At 40.5% G+C, this 17,061-nt stretch overlaps 1 protein-coding gene across 1 annotated transcript in view; it reads left to right on the top strand.

Annotated features, from left to right (window-relative positions):
- Positions 1 to 17,061, top strand: part of TENM4 (teneurin transmembrane protein 4) — a 215,150-nt gene that overhangs the window by 110,459 nt on the left and 87,630 nt on the right. The window contains exons 8-9 of the mRNA XM_044668931.1: positions 1,211 to 1,330; positions 6,237 to 6,498. Coding sequence (XP_044524866.1) covers positions 1,211 to 1,330; positions 6,237 to 6,498 — 382 coding nt within the window. The remainder of the gene's footprint in view (positions 1 to 1,210; positions 1,331 to 6,236; positions 6,499 to 17,061) is intronic.

Below are 17,061 nucleotides of genomic sequence, written 5' to 3'. Positions count from 1 at the left end.
ATGACTGATCTTTCTTACACAAAGACCTTATCATGTCATTTTTCTCTTTAAAAATCCTTAGTGATTTCCTCTTGCCTCCTAAGCACAGACATGTTAATAAATATTTAAAAACCAGTGTTGAGAGAGGGGGAAGGTATAAAAGACACATTTTTTTTAAGTTTAATCTGCTTTATTAATATTTTCTCCCTTGCTTTCTTAAGTCTAGACAATCAATAAAATAATGAGTTGAGTCCTGATTTGTAATGTTTACAGATTTCCAAAGTGTAAGCTAAAATTTTAAAAATTTAATTTAAAAATTTAACAATCAGCTCCAGCAAATTCTCATTGCTAAGTAAGTCAGAGTTGTCTGCCTAGAATTTAAGACCCAAAATCGTACCTTCAAAGTCTTATACAACATTTCTCCCCTCCTGGACTCTGGATTAGCTAAACTGCTTTCAAACTCTCTGCCCCTCAGAACACACCTAGTGGTCTCATTTCGTTTGTGCTTTTGCTCACACCATTTGCTCTGACAAATGCCCCATGCATTTGATTGTGTTGATTTTCTTCCAGCTATATAAAGCATTAACAAAAACACAGCCTCCCCTGGGCTCTCCTTTCCCAATTTCCACCTAATTAGTAATGATCTTTCCTGAAAAATAACAAACATATATTTTTTAGCCTCTTTCATGTGCTCAGAGTATATTATTGGTTATTGTAATTATTTTGATTCCTGATCTCCTCTACCCTAAGTTTTCTATAAGAGCAGAAATTATGTCTTTTTTTTTAACCCTTAACTTCCATCTTGGAATCAATAATGTATATTGGTTCCAAGGCAGAAGAGCAGTAAGGGCTAGGCAGTAAGGGTTAAGTGACTTGTCCAGGGTCACCCAGCTAGCAAGTATCTAAGGCCAAATTTAAACCTAAGTCCTCTCTTATCTCTGGGCCTGGCTCTCAATCCGCTGAACCACTCAACTGCCCCCCAAGAATTTATGTCTTAACTAAACTTTGTTTCTCTCTCTTAAAGCAGACTGAGGTATCCCTCACGCTTAATAAATATCTAGAAATGTTATTAATGTCCAATCTATATGATTGGAATTATCATTTGAATGGATGAGTTTGTTTTTTTTTATGATTTGAACATTTTTATTTAATTAATTTAGAATATTTTTCCATAGTTATATGATTCATGTTCTTTAAACCATATTTTTTTTTCTCTCTTTCACCCTTTTAGACATGCCTGTGTCATTCGAGGCCAAGTGATGACGTCTGATGGGACTCCGCTGGTTGGTGTGAACATCAGTTTTGTCAACAACCCTCTCTTTGGATATACCATCAGCAGACAAGATGGCAGGTGTGTTCTGTCCTTAGTCGGACTGTTTTGCCACTCCTAGAACACATTGTCAATGGAGCCAAACTCCTGGATTGGTTCTCCCAGTGAAACGGACAAGACTAGTCCATCCCTTCATGGTACCCACTTTGCTCGATGCCGAGAGAAATACACAGATAACAAAGGCATGCTCTGCTGCCCTCATGGAGCAAACAGTTGAGCAATAGGAGAAAAAGATGATCATCAAATGATCATTAAAACTGAAATATTTATTTTAATAGTTGTTCAGGGTAGGAACTATATCTTATTTCATCCTAGTCTTGCATGGCAACAGGATAGTATAGCTCCCATTTATACTGAACTTTGAGCATTAAAAAATATTTTTCTTCCAATGACTCCATAGTCATAGGTAGGGCAAAAATTATTAGCCACATTTTATAGACAAAGCAACAAAAGCCCAAAAAAGTTATGTGTTGGGCCTCTGGGGTGTCTTATTAGTCAATCAATCAACAAGGATTTGCTGAGTGACTAATACTGTTAGGCACTCTGCTGGGCCCTGGAGATACAAATATAATGAATAAAATAATCTCTATTCCTAAAAGCGTTTACATTCTAACTCAAACTCCTAAAATGGTTCAAGGAGGATTTATTTAATAATAATAATATTGTCATATTATTATTAATATATTATAGATATAATATCAATAGATTTAAGGAGATCCCTAAATCTGGATGGGGGAAATGATATATTTCTTTTCCTTCTTATTTTTAAGCCCCTGTCCTTTGTCTTAGAATTGATAGTAAGTTATTAGTTCCAAGGCAGAACAGTAAGGGCAAGGTAACTGAGGTTAAGTGCCTTCCCCGGGGTCACACAGATAGGAAATATCTGAGGCCAGATTTGAACCCAGGATCTCCTGACTCCAGGCCTCCACCCACTGTGCTACCTTGCTGTCCCTTTTATAGTCTTATTTCAGATTATTCCCCTTCCCACATTCTGTGCCTTCCCTGCCCAGACGTAGCTCATCTCCCTGCCTTTGCCCAGGCTGTCCCCTCGTGCCAGGACTGAACTCCTTGCTCACCTCTGCCTTTTACGCTCCTTTCAGGGCTCAAATCACAATCTTGACCTTTTTTTTTTTTTTAAATGTGCAGAAGTGCCATTAGGGAAAAGTAAAGACTTCTTAAAGTTAACAAGGCATCTTTATAGCTAGAGGCTGGGGATTATTACTACGACTCATTACTCCCATTTCTGAAATGCATCAAGACATCTTTTACTCTCAGTTTGCTCACAAGAACCCTATCAGGTAGAGAATACCGGTATTTGCACCCCCCATTTTACAGAGGAGGAAACTGAGGCCAAGGTCGCCCCTTTCTCAGGTTGCCCAGCTCATTAAGGCAGAGATAAGATTAGAGCTCAGGTCTGATTCCTTCCCTGCACTGACTTTCCATTCAAGTGATAAAAGCTGCTCGCTGGGAGAGGGATAGAGACTAATGTTTGTCCTGTCTGGAATGATTGGGTTTTCTATTTTTAATAAATTAAGGTGAGAGAAGGTCCATCTGGCTAAATCATGCAACCAGAAACTTTCTTCTCACCCTCCTGTTGGAGATAATGCTGCAGCCCGATTGATTTTTTAACACCTGTTTAATCAACTTCCAGGCTTCAGTTTGTCCTGGTCAGGGTGATAATGAAGTGGCTGATTGGCTGTTAAGAACCAAGTTTTTGTAAAAGCGCCTTCTCATTCAGGCAGGGAACAAGGAGACAGTCAGATCTGGTTAACCAAGTTTCCATGGATTTCCCATTTAACCGATGACCTTGCCAGCCAAGATCGTGAGTGGCATCTTCCTGGAGCCAACTTGGGCAACCTGAGATTGGTGTGCCTGTGTTGGCATTCTATGGACCCAGCTGCAAAAGCTATAATGGGGGAAAGGAGAGGGGAGATGGGTGACTCTGCGGACTGTGAGACAGACCTGGAGATCCTGGGTTCAAATCTGGCCTCAGACACTTCCTAGCTGGGTGACCCTGAGCAAGTCACTTAACCCCCTCATTGCCTAGCCCTTACTGCTCTTCTGCCTTGGAACAGATATATAGTATTAATTCTAAGACAGAAGGTAAGGATTCAATAAAAGACAAAAGGCAGGCAGATTCCCATCAAAATTGATGAGTGGGAGCTTCTCCTGCTACGGTGCTACCACCTCAGTTGGTTCTCGGCTCTCTGAGCCTGACGTGAGATCGATGCCTCCTCATCTGAGTTGCATTTGATGCCCGTACCTGAAGCAAGATTTCTCCCCGCAGCTTAACGAGCCTTGCCCCAACTCATTAGAACCAAGCTCTTCCCACCATTCTCTGTGCCTGCCCCAGGGAAGAGAGGGTGTTTCGAAGAATAAACCCAGAAGGCCTCTGTCTCATGAAGAACCTGGAGAGTGGGATTTACCCACCATTTATTCCTTCCTTCCCTCCTTCTCAGGCACAGCCTCATGTGAAGGGAGATTTCTCCCTGTCTACTTATAGGGCTGGCCAAATACTAATTAACCCTTAAAAATGTCTTCACCAACACAGAAAGGCTGTTCAGTCCACTGATAAGCAGAAGCAAGTTCTTAGAATCTTTTTTTTTTATAATTTTGTCTTTATTTTATTTCAGTAACAAATTTACACATAAGTTTTCCAAGGTTACATGATTCATATTGTCTCCCTCCTATCTTCCCTCCCTGCTTCTGGAGTAGGCAAGCAATTCCACTGGGTTATACTTTAGAATCTTTTTTTAAAAGAATAGTTCATTGTGTGGAAATTTATTATATGTCATTGGTCAAAATAAATAAAAAATAATTTTTTTAAAAGATGAGAGAGTTAGACTAGATAATTCCTTAGATCCCTTCTAGATCTATGACCCTTTTAAGTCATTTAAACCTTGGAGTCTCATGAAATAAAATCATTATGAAATATTACTAGGTCATATAAATAACTAAATAACATGAATAAAAAATTAAAAACTAAATAACACAAAATAATATAACTAAACCAGGTCAGATTCACGTGGACAATTTTTTTTTTAGGCGAGAGATTTAGGCCCAGTTTTCCCAGTCCTATACACATATACGCAATTTTCCCTAGTGTTATAAACTTTAGGTACTGCCCCAAGCTGGCATTTAGAGAATCCATCAATGAATGTAAGACCCCAGAGTATTCTGTTGCTTAAGCAGTCTGGGAGATGTTGTGGCAGACAAGTACAGAGGCAAAATCATAAACTCCCCCCAAGATACACACACACATAGAAATGGGTTAAGGGTCCCCTAAAGGGTCATAGAAATGGGAACTGTTGTTCCCATGTTCACCTGTCTGGTCTCCCAAAGGCAGTGTTTTGCACTGGCATGAATTATGGTAGGAAAAAAAAATCCTGTTCTTTCCTCCAAGAAAAAACACACCAACCATCCCAGTGTTGAATGGGCTTTTCACTAAAGGACTGGCTACTAGACCGTTCAAGTCACCAATAATCAGAAAATAGGAAAATAAACAGTCTTGGAGAGCCCAGGTTCTATAGGAGGGCGAAGGGTCCGTAGTGATGGGATCACATATTATAAAGTCATATTAAATGGAGCCTCTAGAGTACAGCTGAGCACCTCTGCCCAGGCCCAATCCTCCTGACTGGGCCAGGAGAGACACTCACCAACTGGAGAGTAGCTGGCGTGGGGAGGGCATGCCAGAGAGGGGTCACTGAAGGAGCTGGGGATGTCAGGCCTGGAGAAGACTTAGGGAAGGGCATGATTTCCACTTTCAAGTGTCTGAGAATCCATCCAGGGAAAAAAGAATTAGGCTTTCTTTACCTGGCCCCAGAGGATGTAACAGTAAGTATTAAGTGAAAGCTACTGTGCAGTAGAATTAGGAATTCCAGAAAATGCTTCCTAACCATGAATACTCTCCAAAAGTGCTTCCTTGCTGTTGGTCTTGGGGCAAAGGCTGGGCGATCATTTGTTGAGGCTGTTAAAGGACTCTCCAAGGTCTCTTCCAACCCTGGGAGGCTGCCATTCTGGCCTCACTGATTTAATGGATGGATTTCAGTTAAATACCTCAAACTGCCTTCTTTTCAAGGGTCACTTGAGTCCAGCTTGCAAGGGACAACCTCGTGAAATATTCTGTTGGAGAAGGGGGCCGGGGAGGGAAGGAGACAGTCACAAACATGCTGACATTTTTTAAGCAGTTTCTTTCTATTTTTTACTTTTTTTTTTTAAACCCTTACCTTCCGTCTTGGAGTCAATACTGTGTATTGGCTCCAAGGCAGAAGATTGGTAAGGGTAGGCAAAGGGGGTCAAGTGACTTGCCCAGGGTCACACAGCTGGGAAGTGGCTGAGGCCGGATTTGAACCTAGGACCTCCTGTCTCTAGGCCTGGCTCTCAATCCACTGAGCTACCCAGCTGCCCCCTATTTTTTACTTTTTAAATTTTTTTATAAGCAGTTTTTTAAGTCTCAGAGTCACCTTCTAGATCGATGATGGGCAACCTTTAGAGATGGGTGTGTCAAAATTTACCAAAAAACTGACCATAACTCAGGTGATGTGTCATTTCAAGAAAAAAAAACATAATTTTGCAGTATTTATAGTTTAAACAACATACTTGTCTGTATGTGGCCGTGTGTCATCAAAAATGGCTACACGTGTCCATGCTGACACGCGTGTCATAGGTTTGCCATCAGGGTTCTAGATCCCTAGTTTAGGGGCTTCAAGGTTTACCCTCTTAATGATGGCAATAGTGTCACAAAAGCTCAATAAAAACAAGAAATGTTATCTGGCTTGGCATGACTTTGGGTCCAGTGATGTGAATGTTCAGCCTGGAGGCAGAAGGACTAGATTTGATCATCCCCTGAAGCAAAACCACAAAGTAGGGTTCCCCACCCCCACCCCCAATTAGGATTTGATCTGTAGCTCTTTTTTTTTGTTTCCAGCTTTGACCTGGTCACAAATGGAGGGATCTCCATCATCCTGAGGTTTGAGCGAGCGCCATTCATCACTCAAGAGCACACCCTCTGGCTCCCATGGGACCGCTTCTTTGTCATGGAAACCATCGTCATGAGGCATGAGGAGAATGAGATCCCGAGCTGTGACCTGAGCAACTTTGCCCGCCCCAACCCCATCGTCTCTCCTTCCCCTCTGACAGCCTTTGCGAGCTCCTGCGCAGAGAAAGGCCCCATCGTTCCTGAAATCCAGGTATGAAGCTAGCGTGGAGGAGGAAGGGGAAGGGTATCAAGGCAAGAGAGTCAATGTGATTCAATTTAACACACGTTTATAAAATGTTTATGTTATTGAGCCAAGTTCTGAGGTTACATTTTTAAAGGTTTTTTTTATAAAGATTTTGTTGTTTTTTTTTTTAATGCATGATGGGTGGCAATGATGTCTACTCCGAAAATGCAGAGTAAGGGAGGAAGAAGGCAAAGGGAAGTTTCTGAGCTAGACCAGTGAGTAGTGGAGAGGAAAAGAACATTTTCAGGAGGGAATACAAGCAAGGCAGTGGTTTCAGAGTGAAGTGCTAAAGGAAGGTAAGGAATCTGAAGAGCAGAAATGAGGGAGAGCTTAAATCAGCAAGAGGTTGCAGCTGGTATTTTGAGTTCAGAGGACAATTAGTTGTCATTCAAATTGGCTAAAATATGGAAGGTATAAAGATAAGCCAGATGGAATAAGCTAGAAACTAACAAAGAAATAATAAAGAAAAAAGAAATAAATAATAATAAAAATAATAATGTGGTGCGTTTTGAGTGTTAAACTAAGAAGCATGTATTTTATCCTGAAAAAAATAAGGACCTAGCTGGGTGACCCTGGGAAAGTCACTTAACCCCCATTTCCTAGCTTTTACTGCTCTTCTACCTTAGAACCAATACACAGTATTGATTTTAATACTGTTTTAAAAAAGGAGAGATTATCAGATATTATCTACTCTAATCTTTCATTTTCATAGGCTCATAGAATGGGAGATATAGTCAAGATCTAGGACTTAGAATATTAAAATTTAGAATACTAAGGAGAGAAAGGAATTGAGCAAATAGCATATTTAGCTAAAGAACAAAATATGAGAGCCAAAAGGAGTTACATAATTATAAATCATATATTTAAATGTGGAAGGAACCTTAGAGATCATCCGTTTTATAGGTGAGAAATTCTAAGACCCAAAGACGTTATCCCAAGGTTACACAAAATATCTTAGAGCTTCTGTACTGTTGTCATCGTTTTCCTAGGACCCTGGGGCCCATCTACACTCACCATATTTTCAATTCATTTTGGCCCCAGAAGGGGTCATCCACCCTAGCCTGCTTTTCCTCCTAGGAATTGACCTACAATGTTTTCAAGTTAGAAGGAGCTTCATCCACCCTCTCATCTAACACACAGGCAAAAGGAATCCCCATTCTAACATACTCTTCTTGAAGACTTCAAAGGAAAGGGAACTCACTACCTCTCCAAGTAACCAGTTCCATTTTGGTATAGTTCAAATGATAATGAAGCTTTTCCTAATCTCAAGCCTAAATCTGTCTCTTTGTAGCATCTACCTATTTTTTTCTGGTTCTGCCCTCAGGAAACAAACAAAACTTGGCTTGTCCCTCCTTCACAAAAGAGCTCAAAGACCTGAATATAGCTAGCCTGTCCCCCCCCCCCCAAGCCTTTTCTTCTCCATGCCAAATGCACCCTCCTCTCAGTTCTTTTAGGTGATTCTTGTACGGCATGGCATGGCCCACAGACCTTTCAGCATCCTGGCTGCTCTCCTTTGGGTGCTTTGCAGCTTACTATCATCAGAACCAAAAGGGGCTCTCTGAACAAGGTGGAACCCACAGGGTTCTTATTCCTGAAAGCTAAGCTGCCCAGGGCAGCCCATGGGCTCATCAGCTTTTTGGCTACTACATAACATCCCTGATTCCTATCATGCTTTAATCCACTTTAAAACAAAACATCAACTAAAAAAACAAAAGCAAAATGGTCTTTGGGTATCCCTACAGCTCATATAACATCCTCCTCAGTCCACCTTGTCCACCCTTGCTTTAATAATTTTCCCACATCAGAGAATCGCAGAATCATAGAATTTAGAGGGTCCTGAGCATATAAAGCGTACAAGCTAGAAGGAGCCTTGTCTAGTCCAATCCATGACTTAGTTAAAGGAAAAATAAAATATGTCCCCAAAAAGCAAGGCAGGCTGGGGAGTCTTACCAGAAGGGGGTTCTCCAGGCTTCCCCCAGCCAAGCCCTCTTTTTGCTGAACCTCGAGCTGCCTCCCACGCTTTGATCTCTAATTTAACTGCACATTCCAAAGTGTAACAAGGCCTCTTGTAAAGTACTAGTTATTGTATTTAAAGATCTGTGTCTCCCCTTAGATGAGGATCATGAATATGAGCTATTATTATGACTTATCTCTCTAACACTTACTGGCTGTCATTTAGCCTCTTAAAGCCACATGGACAAGTCGTTGAAGTTCTTAAAGCTTCATTTTTCTCATTTATAAAGTGGCTCTAGAAATGGTTGACTTAACTCATAGGGAAAGTGCTTTGTAAACCTTTAAAGCATTATATAGTCGTGAATTGCTATTATATATAATAAGAAGAGTAAAGTATATATTATACTGTATGTGTACTGTATATATTATATAATATTACTATAACATAATATTATAAACTATATAATTATAAATGTGTGGATATATATCCATATATATTATTAATATGTTATTATATGTGTATGTGTAGGTAGATATACAACCATGTATACATATCTATACACATGTGTATATTCATGTATATATGTGTGGGGGGGTGGATATATATATATATATATATATATATATATATATATATATATAAAATATACTAGATTGGGAAGTGCACACTGATTTCTTGATTGCCAGTAGGCAGTATATGTAACATTTGCCACTACTCAGTGGATTTATAATCTGAATAAAACAAAACAAAAATTTGAATATCTACTTGGTAGTCTGAGGACTTCTCCTGAACCTGGGGGCAGCTAGATGGTACAGGGAATAGAGGGCTGGGCTTGGAATCAAGAAGATTCGTCTCCATGAGTTCAAATCTGGGCTCAGACACTTACTGTGTGACCCTGGGTTATTCTCTTCACCCTGTTTGTCCCAGTTTCCTCATCTGTAAAAATGAACTGGAGAAGGAAATGGCAAACCACTCCAGTATCTTTGCCAAGAAAACCCCAAATGGGGTCGTGGAGAGTCAAACAACAATTGGAAATGACTGAATGACAACAACAACAGCCCCATCCTGAGCATTGCCGACACTTCAGAAAAGGAAAAGGATCTCTTCTTCAAAGGAAGGTTGGGGATTCCTTCTCTCAATAAACTCAGGACACAGCAACAGTGCCTAGCAAAGGAGGAAGGGAAGATCCTCCATGAGGAATCACTCTGGTATAGTTTCTCCCAGTCTGTAAGGAAAAGATCTGGGGGTTTTAGTGGACAACAAGTTCAGTATGAGTCAAAGGCGTGCCATGATAACCCCAAAGAAGCAATTCATTATGCTTGGACTGCAATGAGTGTCACAAATAGGGAAGTGAATGTCCCACTTTATTTCAGAAAGAAAATTAATTAACTAATGCAGGTACAGAATGCTACGGGAGGTTTGGACTCCATGCAGGGTTGTGATGGTAAATGTTTAGCAAACTGCTTTAAAGGGGAGATGATAGTACTAATGACACATTTTCGTTTAATCTGCATGATTAATATTTTCCCCCACCATTTTCTTAAGCTGAGACGATCAATAAAACAAGTCAATTCCTGATCTAAAGCATTTGCCAGTTTCTGAGGTGCATAGCCTCACAACGAAAATTTAACAATTGGCTTTCAAGAGCCAATAGGAGCTCAGAATACCGCCCCCCTCCCCATCCCCACCCCCTGAACCGTGCCCTGTACTAAGCTGGGGATATTGGTCCTCAGCACTTACGGGGGATATAACAACTTTCTTTGGGTCTTTGAAGTCTTTGGGTTACCTGGAAAAAGAACTAAATTTGTTCTGTCTGACAGTAGAGGGAAGAGCTGAAAGCCATGGGCAGAAGGTATAAAGAGGCTTTAGATTTAGACTTGGTGCCATTTATTTTTTTAAAATCTACATTTAGAGTCACTTACCTAGAGAAGAAATAGATATTCCAACATTGGAGGTCTTCAAATAGAGGTGATATGGCCATTTTTGGGGTTGGAGATGATGTAAATGGAACTCTTAGATGGGACTCAGCCGTCTCCAAGATCTCCCAACAGGCAGCATTATATATTGGGGAGAACTCTGGGTGCGATTTCAGGAAGGCTTGGTTTAATTCTTGCCTTATATTCTCACTACATATATGACCATGGACAAGGCACTTAATTTCTCAGAGCTCATCTCTAAGAATAGCCATAATTTCATAATAGTCATAAGAATAGCCATAATTCCATAATAGCCATCTAGCTCTCAGGATTGTTATATAGTTAAAATAAGATAATACAGATAAAGTGCTTTACAAATTTTAAAATGCTGTACTGATATTAGTTATCATTATTTGTTGTCATTGTTTAGTCGTTTTCAATTGTGTTTGACCGTTGGTGACCCCAGTTGGGCTTTTTTTAGCAAAGAGAGTGGAGAGGTTTGCCATTTCCTTCTCCGGCTCCTTTTATAGAGGAGGAAACTAAAGCAGAGTTAAGTGACTTGCCCAGGATTTCAGAAGTCAGTACGTGTCTGAGGCTAGATTTGAATCCATGAAGATGAGTCTTCTGACTCCAAACCCAGTGCTCTATCTACTCTATCACCCAGCTGCCCTAGGTATTATTATTATATAATATATTATTACATAATTCTATATTGTTATGCTGTATTTTATATTATTATATACTATAATATATGATATATTTGTCATATATTATTATATATTATCATAATATATTATATACTTACATATTATAATGCTGATCTATTATTATGAAATTTTATGATCCTCTATTTTGTTCATCATCTGAAAATTATAAAAAAAGTAGGAACATCCTTGCTCCAAGTAGGTAGCTTTAAAAGGAAACAAGTAGAAAAGATTCCACTTATTTCAAATCAATCTACATGCATTTAGCACAGAATTCAGGCGCTGGACACTGGGGGAGGCTCAAAGTCTAGAAAAGACATGGGCCGCCCTCTAGGAGATACATGGGAATTGGCCAGAAAGCAGATTGTCTTCATGGGGCTACCCCAGACTTGTTGAATCTCCTCTTAGAGCCCTCCTGCCCCCAGGCCTGATTGTAATGGCGGGCACGGCCACTGGGGGGACGCGGGGAGTCTAGGAGCGAACACCTAGCGAGAAATGTGCCGGCTCCCCCCTCGCAGCGCGCATGTTAATGGGCTCCCGAGTTCCCAGAGCGCTGGCTTTCCACATTTATGCGGCTCTGTTTTACGCCCCACTAAGCAAACACACTTCTCCGGATGGGCCGGGTCGCCCCGATGCAGATGGCGGCCCCCAAAGCAGAATGGGGCCATTTTTAAATCCCTGGAGCTCCCCCCAGGCTCCAGCTTCTTTCCCATTGGGGCCAGTCAGCGCAGACACTTCCAGGCTGACCTCTCTTAGGGGGTGGGAGTCAGTAGAGGAGGGGGAGGGGCACTCGCCGCCCCAGCCTGCCTTTTCCCAGAGGACCAGACAACATTAGGTGAAAAGAGTGTCCCCCCTCTCCCCCGCTGCCGCCCCCACAAAGCTCACCTGCTCGCTGGTCGCAGCCAGAACCCCACTCTCGGCACCGCTTGCGGCTGGGCCCTAACATATATTAAAATAAATTCTAGGGTTTTCCCAGGCCTATCATTTCTCACCCTTTGCAAGCACCAAGAGATATAAATTGAAAAGGGTACATTAGAGAAAGTAAATATTTATGAGCACGACGGGATGATGCTCTTCCAGGCTGATTCACCCAGCTGTCGAGCCTCGCGCTGCTTGGCAAGGATTGCTCTAAGTCCATCCATTCATTCCGAGGTCTTTATTCAGCGCCTGAGACACGGGATGGGGGGGGTGGGGGGGTGGACGACCCGGCCTTGGGCTCATGTGGGAAAATGCCTGGAATTCCCCGTGGACGCTGCTTCTTAGAGCAATGGAGTGAGCTTGGGCAGGTTAGGCAGCCACGTGGTGCCCGGAGAGAGCAGAGGGCCAAGTGGCAAGAAGGCCTGAGTTAGAATGTAGCCTCTGTCTGTGGGACAGGGAGGTTGTCAGATAGAAGCTATTATGACCACTTGTTGGGTTGGGGATGATATAAATGGGAATCTTGGACTTTCTGTCCCTCTGACCTGGGAAAGGCATGTCACCTGTAAAAATTAAAATGAATATAAAATAACTTTAGAAATATTGTGTTTTTGTAAGGTTTATTAGTAATCACTAGAAGTAAAGGAATAAAAAGTTAACAGAATAAAACCACGTGCCATGGCTAATCTGCATGTTCAAACAGTCTGTGTTCCCCACTCCAAGTCGCCATAGGAAGGAAAGACCGTAGTCACTGCCAGACCCCTCAATTTTATCTCCCTGTCTACGTCTGCAGGTAAGGACAGGAAGCCAGTGGGCACTTGGGAAATGTAATTCAAAGGCCCAAAATTTCCTATAACACACACCTCTGTTTGACTCAGTTTCCCCAGCTGCAAAATGAGAGTAATAATGGCACCTACCTCCCAGGATTGTTGTAAGAATCAAATGATATAATATTTCAAAAGCACTTAGCACAATGCCTGGCACAGAGTGAGCAATATATAAATATTAGCTCTCATCATTTATTATTATTATTGTTGTTGTTATTATTATTATTCATTTCTCCAAGCCTCAGTTTCCTCATCTATAAAATAAGAATATAATCTTTTCACTACTCACCTCATAAGATTTCACTACTCACCTCATAAATACTCTACCTGTAGAGGGAGCTTCATCCCCTCCCCCTCCTGGATTGCCAAGCCAGTTCATCCCATTTTTTGCATGCCAGCTCTGCGTCCATGAACATAAATAAAAGGGGGAGGGGGAACCCCACCTGTCTCTACTTCCCTAAATGCAGCAGGAGAGGCAAACTGAGAATCCTGCAGGATGAGCTACACATGGTCATACTTAGAGGAGGAAAGAGATTTTAAATCTATGCTTATTTGCTTTTCTCTATTTCAAGTGATTAGTAATAATAACTTATGTAATAAACTTTATGGAAAATAAGAACTTAGAGATATTAATTTTAATCTAACAGATTGTTACATAGGGTTTTTGGTAAGGGCTAGGCAATGGGGATTAAGTGACTTGCCCAGAGTCACACAGCTAAGAAGTGTCTGAGGGCAGACTTGAACAAAGGACCTCCCATCTCTAGGCCTGGCTTTCAATCCACAGAGCCATCTAGCTGCCTTCATGTTCATGTAACATAATATAATTATAATATAAATAATAAATATATATATAAAGAACAATATATAATATAAATAATAACTATATAAATAACATAATATAATTAAAATATAAATAATAAATATATATAAAGAACAATATGTAATATAAATAATAACTATATAAATAACATAAAATATAATTATAATATAAATAACATGGTATACAATTATAATGTAAATAATAATATATAAATAACATAACATAACATAATAATATAAGATATATTGTTGCTGAGTCATTTTTTAATCATACCCCACTCTTTGAGATCCCGTTTAGAGTTTTCTTGGCCACGATTCTGGAGTGGCTTACCATTTCCTTCTCTAGTTCACTTTATAGATGAGGAAACTAAGGCAAATAGGATTCCGTGACTTGCCCAGAGTCATACAGCTAGGAATTGTCAGAAGTCAGATTTAAACTCGGGAAAACTTGTCTTCCTGACTCCAGGCCAGTTGGTTTATCCACTGTGCCACCTGGCTACCCCTCATGATATATAGAGCCTAATAAGAAGGTGTATTATGATTAACACCCATTCTAGCCTCAGAATTTAATAAGTGTGTGTCACCCAGATTAGAATATGATTGTATTTCCCTCCCGTAGACTGTGCAATATCTCTCTACCAGACTGTAATCTCTTTCAAGGCAAGGATTATGTCCTATTTCATCTTTATCTCTCCCTCAGCAAAGGCTTTGTACATACTCAGTGCTCAGTAAATGTTGGTGGAATAATAATAATAACTAATAATAATAACACCTGCTACTTATCCAGAAAAACTCATATTCACCTTTCTTCTTTCTGTTCTTTGAGCCGCACTATAGAATCAGAAACTCTTCAAGATGAAAGAAACCTCAGTTTCCTAAGGAGGAATCCTCCCCGCCTAAAATCCCTCCAATATGATCATCAAGCCTGTGCTCAAAGATGGCCAGGGATGAGGAAGTCACTCCCTAATTATAATATAATTCAATAATAATCACTTACATTTATATAGCACTTTATTGTTTTCAGCATGGTTCTCTCACAATAATTATGAATTCAGGAAAGCAATAAACAGTGTCCCTGTTTAACAGATGAGAAAACTGAGGCGTAGATTGGTTAAGTGACTCACTTGCTCACAGAAAATAAATAAATGAATGAATGAATGAATGGATGGATGAATGAATGAAAATAACTGCATAAGAGAATTAAAACATATTTTGAAAAGAGATGGGAAATACATCACATCCAGCTAGGGGGAATCAAGTAAGATGCCCCAGAGGACACAGGATCTGAGCCAAACCTAAAAAAAGGTGAGTCATATGTGAGGAGATAGAGTTGGAGGTGATCCAGGCATAGCAAAAGCATGGAGGCAAGATGTAAAGAACATAAGATTGTAGATCTGAGAGATTATTTAATGGAAGTTTTTCATCTTTTTATGTCTTGTGGTCTGGGGAAACCTATAGGCCCCTTCTCAGAATCATGTATTTAAATGGAAGGTAGGGGTTTTAAATAAATAAATGGATGGATGGATGGATGGATGGATGGATGGATGGATGGATGGATGAATAAATGAATGAATGAATAAAAATAATAAATCATTGTAGGGAATGCTAAATTTCAAATAGAGGTAAGTGAAAACAAAAGACAGAAGGTAAGGATTTGACAATACAAAAAGGGAATCTAGATCTTGATCTCACCTAGGCCAAACAGTTCATTTGCCAAAAGAGGAAACTGAGTCCTGGAGAGATTAAAGGAGCCCATCTAACATCTATGAGAGAGAGAGTGGTACAGTCCATTTGCCTAGAATCTAGACCGTTAGGTAGAGAGTAAATGGAAAACTCTGGCAGATCCAGAGAGTGGAGGTCCCTAAATATTGATGCTTGGGCCATGATGATAGAATGCCTATGGAGAGACATCTGACTTCAGCCCTAACTGCACACATTGTCATTGTAGGTTTTGAAATAACTGAACTTAAACCCAACCCCAAACTCCCTGACAGCAGGACCCGGTGAGGGAGCTTATGTTTCTTTCCGTCCTCCATGCCTAGTATAGTGCCCAGCCCATGGTGGGTATTTACGAAATGTTTATTGATTTAATTGAATTGAATGCAGGTGGGATTCCTCTGTAAATGCAAGAGAAGCATCACCACCATCCTTTTCATGTCTGTGTTGGTTCTGCCATGACTGAGCATTCCCTCCTTAAAACTGGGCTCAGAGCAGCCAGCCCCCAAAAGTTCATCCCCATCACTGCTAAATTAACTCACATTTGTTTAAAATTTCCTTCTTGGAAGAACTGACGGAATCTTTTTTTACAATCTCAACATCCATCGTATTTATTTTTACTAGAGTCTAGTTTTAAAACCACATTGTAACATTGCACCACACAGCTAGCATGTTGCAGAATTTGGTCATAGTATTCCTATTCAATCATTTCAGAATTTAACTATGTGCCATCTTTAGCCAGCTCGGCTAGTGGATCGTCCATATCTCCATGGCACACCTTCCAGCCCTCTTTCATTGGCCTTTTGGCCAGTGCTCGGGGAATTCCTATAGGATCAGAGACTTAGAAGAAACTTGGCTAACATGTCACATTCTTTCAACTCCATCTTTGCACAGAATCAGAGACTACAGAGAACAACTAGTCCAAGTCTCTTCATTTTACAAAGAAATGGAAATTGAGAAGTTAATTGATAGGTTTGGGATCCCGCAGTAAATATGTGTCAGACCCAGAACTTGCACCTAAGTGTCCTGATTTCCAAATCCATTGTACTTTTTTTTTTAACCCTTACTTCTATCTTAGTATCAATTCCAAGATAGGAGAGCATCAAGGGCTGGGCAATTAAGGTTAAGTGACTTGCCCAGGGTAACAGAACTAAGAAGTGTCTGAGGCCAGATTTTCACCTAGGATCTCCTATCTCTAAGCCTGGCTCTCCATCCACTGGGCCACCTTGCTGCCCTTTGTTGTTCTTTTGTAGACAAATCAAGAAATTTCTCTTGACCTCAGTTTCTTCATCTCTAAAATGATAGGGTTGGAATAAATGACTTTCAAGGACTAAAATTTGATCCTTTGAGGGGGATCCTTTGAGCTCCTGATTCAAGAGGCAACTCCACTTGAATAGATGATTCCATCATCCCAGAGGAAGTTGCCCATAACCCAGAACGGAGTGTGCAGCCAGGAGATGTGCATCCAGAAAGCAGAATGGAGGAAATGATTAGCTTCTAAGCTCCTCCTAAATTAGATTTTCATTATGGGGTTGCAGCACTGTATTTTTTTTTAAGTTAAATGCCAGCACAATCTATATGCATTTATTCCAAGGCATTAAGCTAAAGCATTAACTTTGGAGTCAAGAGACCTGGGCTGGAAATTCCTGCTCTGCACTTAATTCTTTCTACCTAATACT

Source organism: Gracilinanus agilis, chromosome 3 (genome assembly GCF_016433145.1).
Source record: "Gracilinanus agilis isolate LMUSP501 chromosome 3, AgileGrace, whole genome shotgun sequence".
NCBI lineage: Eukaryota > Metazoa > Chordata > Mammalia > Didelphimorphia > Didelphidae > Gracilinanus > Gracilinanus agilis.
The sequence above is the reverse complement of the archived record's forward strand: the minus strand, read 5'-3'. Positions and strand labels throughout refer to the sequence as shown.